This window comes from Lepidothrix coronata, unplaced genomic scaffold, assembly GCF_001604755.1.
Source record: "Lepidothrix coronata isolate B3197 unplaced genomic scaffold, Lepidothrix_coronata-1.0 Scaffold24, whole genome shotgun sequence".
NCBI lineage: Eukaryota > Metazoa > Chordata > Aves > Passeriformes > Pipridae > Lepidothrix > Lepidothrix coronata.
In genome coordinates, this window is record NW_016690204.1 from 3,766,163 (window position 1) to 3,785,074 (window position 18,912).

The window sequence follows — 18,912 nt, forward strand, 5'->3', positions numbered from 1 at the left end:
TCAGTGACCCATATTTCAGCCATTCCCTTAATTCAGTGGAAAGCTCTTGTGTTTCCTTACAGTTTTAAGATCCTCCATCCCCTTGGGATAACACAGGATGACACTACCTATGGCTCCTACGTGGATCCTCAGTGGAGTAAAGCAATTAATTCAGATGAACAGAAACCCAGCCCCAAAAACACAAACCTGCATCAGCTTTGGGAACACTGAGAGTGCTCACAGGGATTTCTAATTTAGTCCACTGGCAAACCGTATTAATATGCTGAATAATTCTTAGATAAAGATATGCTAAATTTAGCTTTTAATTTCTCACAGCAAAAACAGGTACTTGGCAATTTAAAAATATCCCACCATCTATTATGCTGAAATCAAGCATTAAATAAACACAGTGGTGAATGGGTGAAATAACTGGCTTGATAATTCCGTGAAAGTCAGATAGGACTGGGATCAGAATATTCAAATTACTGCCAATGCTCCCTGTTTATAGTTGGATTTGCTAAATAATGTAGTTTAAATAATCTGGAAATTCTTTATATGCTTTTCATGCCAAAGCAATCACAGTTCATTCACTTAAAGTATCAAAGTATCCCAGGATTCTCTTACATATTTCACATTTTTAGGTCCATTTAATATACCCTTCTATTTGTGACTGAGCATTAAGCAAAGTCAGGTTAATAAAGCCAGGCAAGATTATCTGAAAGTTGTGATGAGGTGTATTTTACCATTAGAGAGGATGGTGATAATTTTTCTGCCTCCTTTTTTATACTTAAAAGGGTTCTTCTGGTTGTCTTTTGCAATCCAGATGCCCCATTCTTCATCTTCTTTTATTATTACTTAACATTGTTTACAGATTTTTGTCTCTGTTGCTGTTACTGATAAGGAATTTTTTCAGACTGTGTTGTCTTTGCATCAGCAAAATCTGTGAAATTCATTATATACACAGCTAAAAAGAAAATGGAAAATATGCACTTTTTTGTTGGTTGCAGGAACCATAAATTTACCTGAGCTGTAATGTTATTTCAAAGTGATTTCTTGTCTAAGATGAAATTACTAAGAAAAACCTGTTCTTTTCTTAAAATAGTTGAAGCTGTATTTTCAGTAATATATTAATATGACAGCAAAAACTAGAATAAATAAAATCTGAACCTGATGAAGAGGAAGGAAGGAACAGGGTAATTTAACACTGAAATTATTCTGGAGTTGATCTTTAAATATTTCCAGGAGAGGAACTTGCTGTGAAGATTTAAAACTGAAATGTTTTCGGGCAGTTTTAAAATTGATTTCTCTTAAGTGACAATGCCATTGTATTTCAGTTCTCACATTTGAGTGAAGTGGGTAATTTTGTTTCCTAGAATTTTTTTCTCGATGATGGCGAGAGATCTAAAATAGGGGTGTGTGCTTTTTGGGTACTTTATGGGTGAACAAAATTCAGAATTCTTTATTTAAAATAGTGTCTTATGATGCCTTGAATTTGGTGTGTTGCAAAGCCCAGTGTACATGTATTGTTGGTGCTTCTGAACTGAATTTGGCTTTCCTACTTGCTACGGGACAGAGGTGAATTTTATTTACAGCTCTTCCAGCTTCCTCTCCCAAGCCTGTTCCTCCTTTTGATGGAAAGGCTTCTCCAGCTAATTATTTTCATTCATCATCTGCCTGACTCCCATCTTGAACATCTGACCCGAGCGTCTTTCTGAGCAGCAGAGTAGTGAGAACAAAGTTCTTTCACCAGCAGTTGTTTTGGAATTTTGTTCATGTGATCAAACTTCTCGGGCACAAATGATTCCTTTCTGTGCTGAATGATGTGCTCTGCTGACCCAAACTAATTCCTGGGGTAGCTCCCATTAGCAGTGGAATTCCACTCAGGTCAGTGCAATCCCAGTTCCGTGTTCTGGTCTCACATGTTAAAATAAGGTGTTAAGATCTCTTGTTGGACAGAGGGAGAAGATTTGTTTGAAAATCAGATAATTTTGTAACAGGATGGTACCTTGGTAATTGGATTTTTCTGTGTTTGGGTATGTTTTTTGCCTGTAGCATCAACCAGTTAAACTGCCCACCTCAGCTTTTCAAAGAGCAGAGCTGGGTGTGGAGGGCACTTGGCAAGTGGGCAGGATGGATAATTTTGGAAGGGGTTGAAATTTATGTTCATTTTTTTAGGCTCTTTCACAGACATGTTACCTGTGCATGACAGGAAGGTTTCTGTTTGGGCCTTTCAGCCTTGGTGGCCCATCTTGCAGAGAGAAAATGAATATCTTGGATCAGGCAAACACTGAAAGTGCCTCTCTGGAGGAATGGGTGAAAGTACATCCCTTGTGCCTCTTCCCAAAGACCCAAATGGAAATAATCCCTTCCAGCCCCAGGGCTGGTGTGTGTGTGTAGGGAAGCACCAGGAGAGCAGAGGGGAGGGAGGCAGGAGATGGAAGTGCCCCCTGTGACAGCAGTGGGGATTTATGTGACATCAGGGTGATTTGTCTGACAGCACGTAGTTCCCTCCCCAGTTCAGCGCTCTGAGGTACTACAGGGATCTGTCACCTTCCCTGAGAATGAGGCAATAATTTACACTGTGAATAGTGCTGGCAAAGTCAATGGGAGAAGGAAGGTGCCATTCAGCACGAAGGGTGACAAAATCTGATAGTTAAGTACCAGTCAGTACATTAAACTTCATATCTCTCTAAAGAGTGAGGTGGGAGAGAAATACCTTGTATAACACGGAGACATGTTACAGGAGACAAATGCCAAGTGAATACTTTATAAAACTTGTGTGGTTTAATGCATTTTTGTAGTCAATAGATTGCCTTTTCTGTCTGCCCTTCGTTGTGACAGCTGCAATGTGTCACAGACCTTAAATCAACAACAAGCAGTGGACTATCTTGCTCTGCTTGGCTGGCAAAGAGCTGCTGTTCAAGCCTGAGTTCTTCAGAGACGGCTCCCCCATCACACCATCTGCATTGACTGTTTTTTTGTTTGCAAATCTGCTGACAAGTCAGCAAAAACACACCACGATCGGGAAAGGAAGGTAATTCTGATCCAGACGTTTTGTAGGTGTGCCTGGAAGGAAAAAAAACATTGGCAAAAGGAGGAGTAGAAGGAAAGAAAAAGTGCAGTCCTGGTTATCAGGGAGGGGCATCATCAGATAAGGTGAGGAGTGATTTGTATACTGGAGGCAGCACTTGGAAGCAGGAGGAGTGTGATGGAGCAGTTTGCCAAGTTTGCCCTTGTGTGGAAGGTTCTGGTTGTGTTGAAAAGGTGTGAAACAGTTTCCAGTACAGGCAGTGATGGGGTTTGTTCTGCTGATGTTGGAAGCAAGCAGGGAGTTAGAAATGGATTAGGGATAGTTCTTGTGGAGCACGTTGGTTAGAAAGGTGTTTCAAGGTTGAGGAATTAAACTTTGAATAAAACAAGTTGTACCATGGGAAGAGGTTGCTGACTTTTGTTCTCAGACTGATGTGGAAGCTGAAGGTTCTCATGTGGCTCAAGGCTGGACTTGTATCACGGCTGCCAAATCTGAGATCCCCTGATCTCTCTGAGTTTATTTAGGTGTTCATTTTCCTGGCACTTGGTGCTGGAGACTAAGGAACAAGCAAAAAACTTGTCCAGGTTCACTTGTAAACAAACCAAAACCTTCAGAACTGAATAGACTCAACTTTTTTTTTGTCATTCAAGCCAAACTAAGGCTCATTAAAATACAAGTTGAAACCAAGATGCTCAAATAATTATCATTCTGGAATTGGAGGGGTGTTTAAAACATGGAAATTTGCAGTAAGCTCAGACAACTATAATTACTCCATCACAATGTGTCTTGTTCCCTCTGCAAAAGGAATAATTTGATCTGCCAGTTTACATCATGTCCCTTTCATGAGGTTAAAAACATACCTGGTCAAGTGTGGGTGGAGGAAGGAGTAAAATCCTGAATACAATATGTAGGTCATCACCTTTTTTAGTTTACCTAGAAATGTAAAGGGTAAAACTAAGATTTTACCTTGTCCTTGTCCACCAGGTTAAAATAATTAACCTGAATGCCTTAAACACCAGGATTTCTCAATTTTTTTCTTAATTTCTTGTAAAGATTCTCTTAATTCTTAAATTTCTTCACTCTCCAGTGGAATCTGTTAAAAACCTGACACAGTGTCAAGGAAAATCATTGATGCAATAAGGTGTTTAGAAATGGAGTTAGATGTTCCACTAGTTGTTTCTTCTTAAAATAATTGACATCTTGATTTGTTATGCAACAAACCTTAATTTATCTGCCTTTCCTAAATGGCTTTTCTCCTTTTTTGTTCCTTTGGAACTCCCTTCAATGATTGGAACTCCCTTAAATGATTGGACGCAGGCAGGCAAAATTTTTCCAAAATCAAGTTTTTGTTTGGTTTTTTTTTTGGCAATAAGAAAATTAATAATTTACTTGACTGCCTTTCCACAAACCAGACCTGTGTGTGCTCTCCCCCTGCTCTGAATCACAGTGTTTATGTTTCAGTCTCTAATGGTAACTTCTTGTTTATTTGTGTGCTTTCACTTTTATTTCGAAACATTAAAACTCCGTCTTACCAACGTGTCTCCACTTGAAGGAAGGGGGAAATTGGGATTTGCATCACCCATTTGGACCCAGCCACTGGAATTCCCTAGATGTCACGGTGGGAACTGTGGTACCTGGCAGGGTTATGGGCTTTTTGGTTGTGTTTGGGGTGAAGTGTTTCCGTGGTGGTTTGAGGAGGAGGTGCTGAGCTGGGAGGGATGGGAGGGGAGTTGTGGATCTCAGGCACGTTCAGGGCTGTGTCAGCCTTGTCTGTGCTGTGCAGAAGGTGACAGCAGTTGGCACTTCATTCCCTGGCATTCCTTGCTTCCTTCCTACATGGAGGTATTGGAACAACATTAATTCTGAAGGTGAGGATGTGCTACTCAGATTTACAAGCTGAGCTGTGCATCCAGCCTACCAAGTGAAGCTCTGGGAGCTCGGCTGATCCAAACTGGGTGGTACAGTCTGCCAAGACATCTCAGGCTGCCTGGGCCAAATCTCATCAGTACATCAAGATCAAAAGCACATTTTCATGACCCCAATCTCACGTGGTGTGATTTGAGTGTGAGCCCTGCACTGGTGCTCTGGTTGTACCGCCCTGGATCGTTTCAGCATGTTCCCCTTCAGGTGAGATGAGAAGAAAGAAAATGACTTTCCATTCTGATTTTGCATTACTTTATGTTTAATTTACCATTATGAATCTAATTGTGGTCTATTTGCTGCTTCATGTTCTGGTGAATTAGCAGAGGGGTCACAAACCTCGTGAGTTTTTTCAGCTTAGGCAACATCAGAAAATGTAACCCTGAAGCCCTAAATCCCATTTTTAATCTCAGAAAACTAGCACTGGTGTTGGTCATATGTTTTTCCATCAGTAGCAAGTGTATCAAATCTCAATGCATGCTCAAAATTCTTAGCACAATTACAATACATGTCTATTTTTGAAAAACTTAAATTACTTCTGAAAACATTATTAGTATTTCAACAGACACTCCAGAGGTGCATTAATATTTCTGAAATTATTCAAATNCATGTGTTCCAGGTTGCTATTTTTGCTTTGCAGCTGTTTGTGAGCATTTTTACCTTTGGTTAATGCCCTGGAAGCCACATGATGATGTGCAAGTGGGGTGGGAGAAAACAGTTTCCCACTCCTCTAGTATTCTTAACTTCCATCATACCTGCAGTTGACAGAGACAATAATGATTAAAAAAGACTTAATTCATCTCAGTTTTCAGAACATTTCCTTTTTTTTTTGTCAGTTTGACCCTTTTTTTTTTTTGTGCAGCTTGGTAAGTGTTGCATCATATTTGCTTTATTTTTTAAGTTGATTAAATTTTCGGTCGCTTGCTGTAAGAAAATGTATGAGCACAAAGCACAATTCAGAAGATCTGGAAGTAAAGATACACAGAGGTTTTAATGTATATTATTTGTCACCATAGGTATTTCAGTTCAGTCTATGAATAGAAGATTGACTTTGTTTTGAAATTCAGCTTTTATCTCTGTCTTCTTCCTCATTACCCAGAAAAATGAGGTTGTTGGGATGGGGAAAAGGAGGAGGAGCCCTGCCATGCACAGGGATTTCTTATGGAAGTAAAGGATGCAAAATGCAATGGCAGCTCTGTCAGCAGTAGCTCTGCAGGTAAGAGAGGACAGAAATGCTGAACATTCCCCAGCAATCCCCCTGATTTTATTATTCAGAATACAAATATTAGTATTGCAGGTAGGGTTGGAATTAAGCACAGATTAATTCTCACTTTGGGGACTAATGCTCCGAACTGGTTTATTTTCCTGGGATATATTTTCATACTTGCCTGGTTTATTTTGCTGTGTTATTGTTTACAGCGTTACTTCTGGACTGCAAACCTGAATTGTGCTCTTTTTTTAATTAATTTTCACAAGTTCAGAAATAAAACTCATTGAGGAAAAACTGTGAAATGAGGCAGACCAGCCTTTACAAACTGCAGAGTAATCCCAGACTGCTCTTTTACTACTGTTTTCAAGTTATGTCTGCCTGGATTAAGAACAAAACTCTTTAATATAGGGCTGCTCTGAAGTTTTATTCAACCAGTTGCTTAGTGTGAAATTAATTTGTTCAGGAAGGGATATAAATCTGCTGAGGTGAAAGAAAATTGATTTTTACACCACCTTTCACTTGTTGCACTCGCAGTAGTATAAGCTTCATTAGACTCTCAGAGTGTTTATAGGTATTATAAAACGTTTAAAACTTGATATATTGAGGTACTTGAATGGGTTTCAGGCATTAGAGGATTATGTTGAGATTTTCTTGCTATCAATCTGGCACTTTGGGAAGGAAATGTGTGCTTTATTGTCATTACAGCCATAAATAGAACTTTTTTGGCTGACACGAGAACTGATACGTGCAGTGAAGAAACTCCAAGATTTTGAAACAAATGCTGTAGCATCAAAGGTAAAATCTCTGCAATTAGCAGTTCCACAAATATATTGGAAGTCACCAAAAGCATTTGTGATTGTGCAAGAATTCATAAGCACTCTGTTTTGGTGGGCATTCTGCTTCTGTGTCCAAGCTGTCAGTCAGTTACCAGCCACTGCAGAAAATCCCTAAGAAATGTGATATTAAAAGTATTTCTCCCTTGCCCTGCATGCATAATTATACTCCTGCTGTAATACTCATGCTAACATGGCAAAGTGTTTTGCCATGAAATAAAAGGACAACCTAGAGAAGACAAAAAATACTGAGAAATCTTCTCCCCACGCATACAATGCAGTTCACTTTTAAGTTGCATATCTTAAAAATTTACCAGTGCAATTTACTAGCGTGCTCAAAATTTTAGAAAAACAACAGGTTTTAAATATAATGCCAGTAATTTTCTTTCAGCCAGTGTAGTAGTGTTTGCTTTCCTTAAAGCCAGACTAGTGGAATAAATGCAGTAATACCTGTGTTGGGTTTCTGGGGGTTGAGGCTTTGCCTCGTACAACATTCGTGCTCTTAGGGCATTGCTGGTCTGGTCTGCCAAGGGAAGTTAAGTTTTGAAAATAAGTGCAGAATACTTGTATATGCTGAAAATCCTTGCTTAATATGTTCTTAGTGAAGTTGCATTTGAGAGAGCTGATTCTGTGTAAATTGTTGCTCCTGCATCAGAGGGTAGTTTGGAAATGAGTTCTCAGTCCTTCCAGCCCTGTTCCAGCTGCTCGTGCCAGTGTGGGGGGAAACAGATGCCACCCTAATTAATAGTCAAAATTAATACCCTACATGAATGAAAAGGATTGAGGGAAGGCAGTATAAACAAGTTAATTTTCTTTTAGTTGTCAGAAATTTAGTTTTTCTTGTTATATCCCCCTCACCCTGCTTACCCTGAGTGGTGTCTTCATGAGTCTGGAGTCTTAGGTGACAACAATACACAATCCTGTAAGCAGCAGAAATGAAGTTTATTTGAAGAATTACGAGCTATGTGTTGATTCTTCTGGCTTCTAACCAAAAATGTTTATTCACTTCAAGAAGTAAGAATTTTTTACCTCCTCACTACTAGCAAATAAGAAAATCTGGAATCAATTTTTCTTCATGTTGCTTGTTTTCGTTTCAAAACTGTGTAACCTTAATATGTAAATTACTGTCACTTTGACACAGGCTTTCTGAATTCTAATTTGAAAAGGGAGGGTATATTTTAATTGTTGTTTTTATATGGTTTAGTGTGCATTTAGTCACCTCTGATGCTTGTTAGTGGAGTGCTACTATTTTTCTTACACTTGAATAATAGCACATAATCTGTGGTTTGCTTTAGTGTGCCAAGGAAAACAGGCAAAGGTGGAGCAGGTTGCTCCATACCATTAAGAGGATATTTTGATTCCCTGGAAACACAAGCAGTGCATTCCTTTTTCAGTAGCTTGATTAAAAAAAGGTCCCTACTAGGAAACAGCTAATTACATTGGTAGCACATTAACAGAATAGTAAAGATGCAACAATAAATCAAATAAAGCAATTATATAAATTGGAGCATCTTTGAAAAGTAGGACAAGTTGTCTGAGTGTGTTATTTATTTAATGCCAACTTAATATCACAAGAGCAAACAGTAAGACAGGTAAAGTACATCAAAATATTAATTATATGGATCCAATGCTATAGCTTATAAGAAATGCTTACTTACTGCTTCTCTTCAAGGGAATTGCTGATGGAAGTTTAAGCATAACATCTTGAATTATTCACAAGTATCTGAATTATGATGGGTAGATCTAAATGATACCCAGAGGAGCTTTGATATTTAAACAGGACAAAGGCATTTTACCAGTTCTCTGCAAGTTGTGGCTGTGAGACTTGAATCATTCCTTCCTGCACGCATTTTTCAGGTTACAAACTATGAAGCTGTAGTTTTGAACAGTCTTGTTTTGGTTTAGCAGGTTAGCTCTTTAATCCTGGTTTAAGATTTTAGTTTCTTTTTTCAAAAGCATTTCCAAAATGTGCTACAAGGCAAGATAAAAGACATAATAAAATATGAATATAAACATTGCCATGACTCCTTTAGACAAACCATCATCTGACAGCAGCCAATATCTGATGCTTTCATGGGGATTGGTTTCAGTAACAAGGTATTGAGCCATTTTTAATTTGACTTGGTAGAATTCCATCGGAGCAAACAGTTATCTCCTAGTCCTTCTAACAATTTCTCTTAAGCCCTGGAAAGTTGGAGACACCTTGTCCTGCATCCTACATCCAGGCAGGATCTGGTTATTGCACAGGAGCTGGGGTGTGACTCAGGCTGTGGTTTGCAGCTTTTGGTAAACGTGGCAGCTCTTTTCAATCAAGTTTTGGCAGCATAATTTTGGGTGAGTTGTAAATAGAGATAAAAATCTAACCATTATAGTTGGCAAACACAGTTGGGCACTTGGTAACTGAGCTGGAGGTTGTGGTAGTCACAGCACAGCAGCTCCTGATGGGTTCACTCCCAATCTGTCAGTGCTGGCTGCTCTCCTCCGTCCTGTTCCTGCAGGAGAGGGTCAGCATCTGGAGCAGGGACATGTTCCCAGTTGGATTAACTGCTCCTGGGTCTGGGAGCCAAAGAACAGCAGAGCAGCTTTCAGGAGTATGAATTAGTTTGGAGAAGATGCTGCCCATGAGTTGGCACTACTGCAGGGTGCATTGAGCCAGCCATGGTCTGGGCAGTGAGGATTCTTCAGGGACTCCTTTGGAAGCAGCAGGGAGGGCAATTCCCGGGAACATGCAGTTTTGGAATCATCTTAGCAACTTCATCCTTAATTTGAGCACAGGTTATGGCACTTCCATATCTGCACTAGCTAAAGAGAGATGCTGCTGTGTTGCTTAGCATTGGAGATGATCTTTTTCAAAGTGATCTGTGAAGAAAAATACTTTTTATGGGAATAGAGAAGCTATTGCTTCACTTCTGTGTTAATTTTAAGAAGTGAATGCTGACTGTGAGTGAAATCCTTGAGAAATGTAGCTTTGGTCAAGGAGGGAGTAAGAATGGGCAGTAGTTCATGCTGTAATAATCGTATTTGTATGACAGATTTGGACATCCAGGCTGCTTATTCCCTCTGCAGATTGAAAATAGTTGCGTTTTCATTGTATAAACCAAATTGATTTGTATCTTGTGTCCGACAAAACCTCTGATCCTGAGCTCTGTGGGCAGGGGGATGGAGCCAGACTTCCCAGCTGAATCCCTGCACGGGGCAGGGCAGGTACACAAGGTGCAGGTTGCTTGCTGCAGAATTACAGTTAAATCTCTATCCCTTATTTTATGATGCAACAAATATAATTTGTCTTCTTGTAGTGCTTGATGTATATGGAATGTGAATGAAACGAAGAGATGGGATTAAACACGTAAATTTGGAATTGTTTTGGAAGGCAGCTCTGCAGGAAAACTTGCAGCTATCCAGGGAAAATGCTCAAATGTTAATAGTGGGAGGTGTGTGAGGCTGCAGGATAAAGAATCATTGCACAAAGTGAGACTTGTTTTCAAAGGCAATATGTGGAGTAGGAAAAGAAATGGAGTAATTTAAATATGAAAGGCAATGAAATGGAATGAATCAAAGTATGACTAACAAGGTGATTTAGTGAGATGTAGTTAAGCTGGATGCAATGTGATTTTAAAAGGAAGGGGTAGATTTAGTAATAGAAATGTAGATGTCTGAGGAAAAATGCAAAACAAGTAAAAGAGTCTAAGGGGAGCTAATGTTTAGTAACAGTATTTTCAGTGTAAAAACTATTAGGCATTTAATTATAATGTCATTAGTTTTAAACCACCTACGTACATAACATTCACACAACAACAATGTTTATTTTACAATGTTGTTGTAAAATAAACATTGAAAGGGAAAAATAAGTGGGCCGTGGCTTTACAGTGTCACTGTAAAATAAAAAATGAATATTTTATTGTGAACTAAGCAGTGTTGGATAAAATAAGAAATAAAAGATGAACAAGTCTGAAAAATAAAATTAGGAGTAAATAGTACCTAGAAGCTTGTTCTATACGATGGACAGAAAATGGAATAGTGTGGAGTTTGTGAAAGGGTGTCTGTAACTGCTCCTTGTTGGTGACCTGACGTGGGACTAGTTAGGCCACTGGTTAGCTACAAAATTTGAGGAATATGTATCAATTAGATATTTCCAGTGATTTTTGGCCTCACAGCTGATGTGCTAAATACAAACCATACATTTTCAGAAATTTGGGCAAGTTCTTCAGTGGTTTAAAGTAGTGGATCTCTGGCCCAAAGGATTTGGCCCTGCAAAAAGAAACTGCACATATTGTTTGATCTATTCCTGTGCCTGGTGAGCAAGGCAAGGACTGGGTACACAGTGTTCTGCTATTGAAATAAAACCTGTGCTTCTTTACCAATATCTAAATACAGACTAAAATCATATTTTCTCATTCCATTGTCTCCCTCGCCAAATGGGAAGTGCTGTTGTTTATTTTACAAAAGGAAAATTCCTGATTCCTTTTTAGATTAAAGAAAAAATATTCACGGTGAGCTCTGCCCTGAGAATTGGTATGCTGAGCCTGTCAGACTGTGAATCTTTATTATTACCCAGCTTTATCCTTGAGTACATAGCTTGCAATTCAGTTTGAATATTAAGTGTCAGGCTCAAATGCACTGGTGAGAGATTTGCAGCAGCCAGCAGGCTCCTGGCCCAGCCTTGGCAGCCTCTGACCTCTCTCCTCATTGATGAGTGGTCTTATTTCAGAGGTGTCAGCTTAGTGGTGTGAGGCTCCTGGTGATGTGAGTGATGGAGAAGGTACCATTACCTGCAGCTCATGATTTTCCTGGGACACTGGGGAAGGTTACAGAGCAGGAAAAAGAGGTGTGGAACTGGTCATTCAGAAAGGGGAAGGAAATCGTGTGATGCTTGCAAATGGGGTTCTTTTTCTGCTTGGATGTAGCACACCTAGAAAGGACTCCAGTTAAAAAAAAAACACACCAAAACCAACCTTTTTTTGTTTGTTTATTTAAAAACTACAAATCTGGACCCAGTGGTTCTGCAGAGATGTGCTCTGTGTGCCTGGGCTATAGGTTGCATCATTTATATTTATGCTTTTGGGTCCTTTTTCCTCCTATGAAAATTATGTTGCTCTTGGGGAAAATCTACTGCTTTCCCTTGGCACTGAAGCTGAGCTTCCTCCTTTTTTTTTTTTTTTCCCTTCTGATCAGAGGTGAGAACTTGAACTCCAGTGTGGGATCTTAAAGGGCTTCTGTGTACTTTTGACTTTAGATTTTACAGTCATAATCAGTTATGCTCAGCTGGAAACAACACCACCAAATAATTCCTTTGAAAAGAGCCCCAGCCCAAGGTTCTCCTGCTTTATGTAAAATAAACATCAGCAAGTCTTTTTTAATCAGTTGTAGTCATTGTAGATTTATTCCTGCTAACTATAAACATGAAAGATTTATATTATTTTACTGTTTGCTTCTTTTTCAGACTGAGATCTTACTTCCTAACTTCCTAAAGAGCACTTCTGATAAAATTAAGATAGCCCATGTGCAAAGATAGCTGTAACTTCTACCTTCAGATTAGATTTTTTCCTTTGTTTTGGTCCACAAGAAACCTGCTCCAGTCAGTGGAATTTGCTGTACCCTTCAAATATTGCTTTTCCATTAGGGCTCATAGTTTTAGCCTAGAGTTGTGCTGTTTCTGTAAGAATAATTATGTCATAAATCAAAAAGCTGTTGGATAAACTGGTGGGTTTTTGGTTTTGTTTTGCTTTTATTTTTCTTTATTCTGGTGTTATTTATTAACATCTAAACCTCTTAAGCAACATCAAAATTTTTATTAAAAAAATTAGAAAAAATAGGTAAGTTTACTGTTCTTTTCTCTACATCTGAAATTTCTTTCCGGACTTCATTGCTTATACAGGCATGATTCATTTCTTGACCTGTGACAGATTAGAGAACCACTAGTTGGAAAATGCTGAGTGTAAAACCACTGTTCTGGAAGTATAATGTTCCTGCTTTTTAGTGTTTGTCAGGAGCAGGGTGTTCAGGGCTAAAAGCTCACCACTGGAACTGATGAAAGGACTTCTCTGCAGTGGTAGATGAGAACAGTTCAGCCTTTTTCAAATTACTTTGTTATTTCTGCATCTGCTCTGAATGCCTCCTTCCCTGGAATTTGTGAGAAATGATCATTTAGCGTGGCGGGCACAGGAGTGTGTTTCCATGGTTAACATGTGAGTAATCTTGCTGATATTGGGGGAATTGCTCTACCTGCTCACGAGGCAGAACAGTCTGTGCTGCAGAAGAGTGAGGAGAAACAAAATAAATTAGAAGAAAATCCTGAAACTGTTAAGTAGTAATAGAGAAACTCAGTGCCTGGGGTTTTGCCCCCTCCCTGCACTGACAGGGCAGCTGGTTCTCCCATGGTGCAGGCTCATGTGTTTGTAGCCAAAACTTTGAAAGGTCCTTTTTTGAAGGACCACTGTTTCTTTCAGCTTCATAATGTGTTTGCTGTCATACTTAATACTACAGGTTTTGCACTGAATAGATACTTTACCATCAGCATGGCCTCACTCACAGGAATAACCGTTTCAAACTGAGTGGCTTACCTTATATCTTAAAAATTAGGTGTTTATTTAAAAGTTCTGGCAGTTTCAACCATGGGTAGGGGGATAACCTTGCAAATGATGCTGTCATCTCAAGTGAGAGGTGGAAGTAGAAGCAGAGATAGTTTGAGGGTGTCACAATCTTGTTCTGTACTGCAGCCTGTACATGCTGCTGCCCTGCAGGGCTCAGGGCAGGCCCGAAGAACTTCTTGCCCAGCTTGTACAACATTTGAAAAACGATATTTTAAAATATTTAAATATTTAAAATATTTTAAAAATATTCAGTATTTAGACAGATCCATGGCATTTTTTACCTCTGTAACACCAAGCAGTTCTGAATGCAGTGGTGGTCACAACCTCCACTGGACAGATGGGAAATTGGGTGTCTCAGCTGATGTGTTGAAGTTCTTGTCTGTCACCAGTCTTTTGTCATCACATTGCCCAGAATATGTGCTAAGGGGCACAGCCCTGAAGGCAGGGAGGTTACACTGTGGAATGGTGTGCCAAAGGTCCAGGAGAGAGCTGACATTGAGTCTGTTCTCACCTCCCAGCTGTCTCCCCTGATGTACAGATATAAACACATAAATCCAACCAACACAATGCAGAGCATTGACATTTGGAGTTAATATTCCAAATAAGTTCTTATTCCAAGAAAAGCTATTCAGTCTCAAATGCTATTTGGGCAAATACCTGCTCACATTCACCAAGTCTCAGTATTTGTCCTCCCAGCACAATGAAAACTTCTGTGACTCCTGCAAACAAAAATATGCTCTTTGTACTCCTTGGGTTCCAAATGTGCTGTGTGCCAGTTTAGTTTAGAGGCAATAATTTACTTAATTTGGACAGATTAGAGATTGAAAATTATTTTCAAGAGACTTTGCAGTATTTTTCATTTTATAGATAATATTAGCAACTAGCAATAATTGCAACTGTCTTCTCAATAGTCTTCATAATGTTATTCTGTGCAGTAATACCATATATCCCATATACACATTCTTGACTGTACTTTGGGTTGCTGGTTGTACTTTTTCCCCTCTACCCAAAGTTTCACTGTTGATGACATTATATGAGATATTTTTCTACTCCTTGAGTTTCTTCTGTATCTGTTTCACAGGGTACAGTCTGCGCTTAGTGATTCATTCTTCCAAGATTCTTTTCCTTTAGGAAATGGACCCAGAGCCCCTGTGCTTCCATCCTGCTCTTGTCACACAGGCAGCATTCCCTGGTGACAGCATGCCACCTTTCCATCACAGCAGCAGCATTCCTGGGAGGAAAAGTGGATCAGTGAGGATCTGAGGATTGTGTGGCTGCTGTTGTGGTGGCATTGGCTGCCAGGTTTAAGCACTGTGACTTCCAGTGCAGGTGTCCTAGGGCCTGCTAGCACCTGGATGCTCCTGGAGAGAGCCAGGAGCTGAATCCTTTCTTTTCCCTGTGGAAGGGAAGTTCATCTAAACACGGGGTCTAAGTACAGAGGGCAGAGCCAGGTCCTGGAGATGGGGTCTGTCCATTGACAGCAGGGTGGTGAACCAGGCCCAGGATCCACCTGGGAAGTCCAGGAGCAGCAGTTCATGGGCAGAGAGAGGGGATGGGGACAGGCTGGCAGTGTGGGTCCAAAGTCCAGACTAAAAGGCAGGCTGGGCAGAAGGTGCAGTGCAGCTCCAGGGGGCTGACCCAGGAGAGAGGTGGCCCATCAGCCACGTCTGAGGGTCATCCCGGGCTGGAGATGGGGAACCCCATGGGACAGTTTAGGCAGGGAGCCAGAGCCTGAGGAACTCTTCTTTCCATTGTGAGAAGAAATGCTTTTCTTTCAAATATTCATTAGAATGATCACATTCCAAAAAAGAGCAATACTTAAAGTGATGCTTAAGGCTTGTGATTAAATGCAATGGTTAAATAAGTGCAGCTAGAAATGCTCAGAAAATGGTTTCAGTCCCCCTCTTCTAAGGCTAATCTATGCAGGGAGCTGCTCTGCCTGTGTTGAGTGTGCTGGCATAAATATCAAATGTGGTTTATCGTATTCCAGTTGTATTTCTTTTTGTCTTCTTTCCCCCTTTTTTTTTTAACCTGATGTTCTAAGGATTTCCTTTTAGTGCCTACGAACATCTCCTTTTGACAGACAGTGCAAATTAAAAGATATGGCTGGGCAAAGGAAACTGGAACCCAAATATGCCCCCTGGGTTTTCATTTACAGTTAGAAGCTACAGACACAATTACTGCTGACAGAAATTCAGAAGCCAGTGGCAGAGTGCATGTGGCAGTAGACTCATGCCAGGCAGTAATTGGGAAGATTATTTTTAATCAGAGCATATCCTACAGCCCAAACATTAGAAATCTCTTGTAAGGCTGACAGGAAATTAAACTGAGACCAAACAAAAAAGCCTCAAAATAGAACTAATATGGTTAGAAGTCTAATGATGGCAAAACTCACTGCTTGTTGCATTTGGTTGTTATCTAAGGGGAATGGCTTTTAACTTGCAGCAACAGGTATCATTGTTTAATTGCATTTTTAGAATGCAATTAAAATAAAAAGTATCAGCTTAGATCAATTTAGACATAGGCTTTTGATACAGGTGTGAAGCAGCAGATGTTAAGTCAGACTTAGTAATTGTGGGTATGTATTAGTAGTAATTTTTAATATTGCTTTGGGTTATTTATTTATTTTTTTTTTTCCTTTAACACTTAAGGAAGCTACTTCTATAGAAAAGTAATAACGTGTCTGGGATACTCTTGGAATGCTTGGGTATGGTAATAGTTTGTGAAGGCTGCATGGCCTGGGGCTCCCTTTCTCAGTGACCCTGTAGAATAACCTCTGCTTCTTTGGGCTGCCTGAGCTGCTGTCCCGAGGGAGAAGCACCCGAGGTACTCTCAGTACTTTTTGCACCTGAAATATTCACCTGAAAACACAACTTCTTCATTTTTAAGTGAATTTTAAGCCATCATCCTCTCTGCCAAACTTTTCCATGCACGCTTAGCAGACCTTCTGTCAATTTTTCCTCGTCTCAGAACAACAGGAGCCCTGGGAGTGGTCACTCTGCTGAAGGGTTCTGCTGTTCTTGTGTGTGCCTGGCACGTACAAATGTTGTATTAGCAGATGTAAACAAAACTTTGCTCATTGGGAATTTATTTCTGTGTGATAGGAATGCAAAAACAAGAGCCTACTTCGTGTTTTGTTACAAGTTATGGCAGTTGTGGAAAAGAAAAAATTAGTATTGAAAAGGTGTATCTTGTGTTTCTCCACAAGATTGCTTTGTAGCTGTGTGGACAGCCTTGATGACACTTCATGTCAGTATAAAAATAAGGTTTAATGTCCAAGCCCGGATTCAACTAGGTTATCTTGAGGCTTGTGAATAGGATTTTATCAGAATGGAGGTTTATTTCCACAAAACTACTGGAATTTCTCAGCTGTGTTTCCTTCTACTGAAAATTGCTTCTTATAATCATATGAATATGACTGAAAATCTTGCTCATTGTTTATATATTGCCTGAGGAGCTGGGTAACAAATTAAGTATACTTAGTAACACAGGCAATTTGTGGAATTGCTGTGGAAATAGGGCCCTGCTGCGTGGTAGGTGATGGGATGTCAGGGATATCCTGTGGTTCTCACTGCACAGGGACCTGCCCTGAGCTGGCTGGTGCTGTGCAGGAGGGTTCCACTGCCTCAGGCAGGGCCGGGGGTTTCCTTGGGTGGGGAGAAATCTTTACAGAACTTTGTAAAGTTTGTCAATGTGCCACTCTTCCTTTTGTCCAGCAATAAATAAATAAATAGAAACTGGTGTCTTCAGCTGAGGAATTGATTAATGTGGGGGGTTTGGGCAGCAAGACAGTTGGAATTGCTGCTGGGAGCATCAGTTGTGAACTTGGCTCTTTCTCTGGTACTCCCCTAGTGATGGTCCCAGCCCTGAGGAGACCTAAATACAAGTATTTTTGTTGTTCCTGATTATCACTCTTTGACAATCTGAAGTTTTTGAGGTTTTTTTATCAGTATGTGTGATTGTTGTAATACTCCTGATATGTTTATGGAGCACATGCCTTTCTGGTACTGCTGGTTCTTGTTGCTATTTATCCTCAGCTGCACTTGTTATTTACTGACTTATTTTTTTGTTTATTTGTTTAAAATGAAATCACATATAAGGAAGAAGGTATTTTGTGAAAAATTATTCAGTATATTTACTATTTGGAATTTTACTGAAGTATGTAAAAAGTATATGAATATATACTATTATATACTATATACTTATGCTATAGAAAATACATAATTTATATACTGAAATATATAAAAATGTTAAGTATGGAAAAATGTTAAATTTATCTAGAGAATGATTTGGATATATATGGACTACATGTAAATTATCTTTGAAGACTCAAAATATGAACAGTGTTTCTATTTTCAGAAGTATTTGTGTCAGAGAGTGTGTATTACCACTTGCACGTGGAAATGAAAAATGCATGTAGGGTGAATCTGTTAGGCAAAACATGTCTGAAGTTACTGTGACTTCTGAAATTCAGTGAATAATTCATTTAAATGTTACATGTCACCAGCTGCTCATCAATAAGAAAGGGTGGCATGGAATAGAACATTACCTGATTGGAATTCCCAGCTAGGTGCTTGTAAATCTATTCTGAATGGCCCCTGTTGGTTGTGTATTTTATGATAATTTGGCTCTTGCAAAATCGCTTCAAGTTTTCAGTTGAAGAATACACAAAAAGTAAATCACAGTCGTGTGTTCCTATTGAAACAGAAGCCTGTGCTGGAGAAAATGTACAACTACAGCTCAGTAATGTCTATTTAAGTAGATAAGTCTGTAATGAAAACGTAGAGTTTTGGGTTCAAGTACATTGGAAACTGTCTGGAAATGTTTATTGTCCATTGAGTGATAAATAAATAATAAAATCTTTGTTGGCACTTGTGACTCAATAAGCAGATTTTGCTGTTTGGCTTTGTACTACAACCAAAATGCGCTGATGACCCAATAATCTGTGCAGCCCTTCCTGGACAGCCCCAATAATGCCTTAGCCATTGTATTTTTTGTGGAATCTTTAAGCCTGCCTGCAACCTTCTATGGGCACAGGGCACAAACACGAGCTCCTGAATCCTGCATTTCCAGTAAGAATGTATTTTTCTTTCCACAGGAAACCACACAGAAGCCCCATGCAAGTGGTGCCTATTGTTTCCATGAGCGGAGCCTCCTCTCAGTAAGTCCCTGCTTTGTGCTGTGTGTTTGTTCCCCTCTCAGTGGCACTGAAATCTCTGCTGGGCTGCCACAGTGAATGCAGAAATACTTCACTGGGCTCCCCAGCTTGCTGTGCTGGTGCTGCATCACCAGACTAATAGAGCACAAGTAAAGGGTCTGATCACTTTTAGTCTCAGTGAACAGCAACTT

At 39.7% G+C, this 18,912-nt stretch overlaps 1 protein-coding gene across 18 annotated transcripts in view; it reads left to right on the top strand.

Annotated features, from left to right (window-relative positions):
• Positions 1–18,912, top strand: part of RBFOX1 (RNA binding protein, fox-1 homolog 1) — a 1,165,955-nt gene that overhangs the window by 467,676 nt on the left and 679,367 nt on the right. For all 18 annotated transcript variants that reach the window (XM_017808961.1, XM_017808958.1, XM_017808962.1 and 15 more), the window contains one exon: positions 18,662–18,724. In XM_017808961.1, the coding sequence (XP_017664450.1) occupies positions 18,662–18,724 (63 nt within the window). The remainder of the gene's footprint in view (positions 1–18,661; positions 18,725–18,912) is intronic.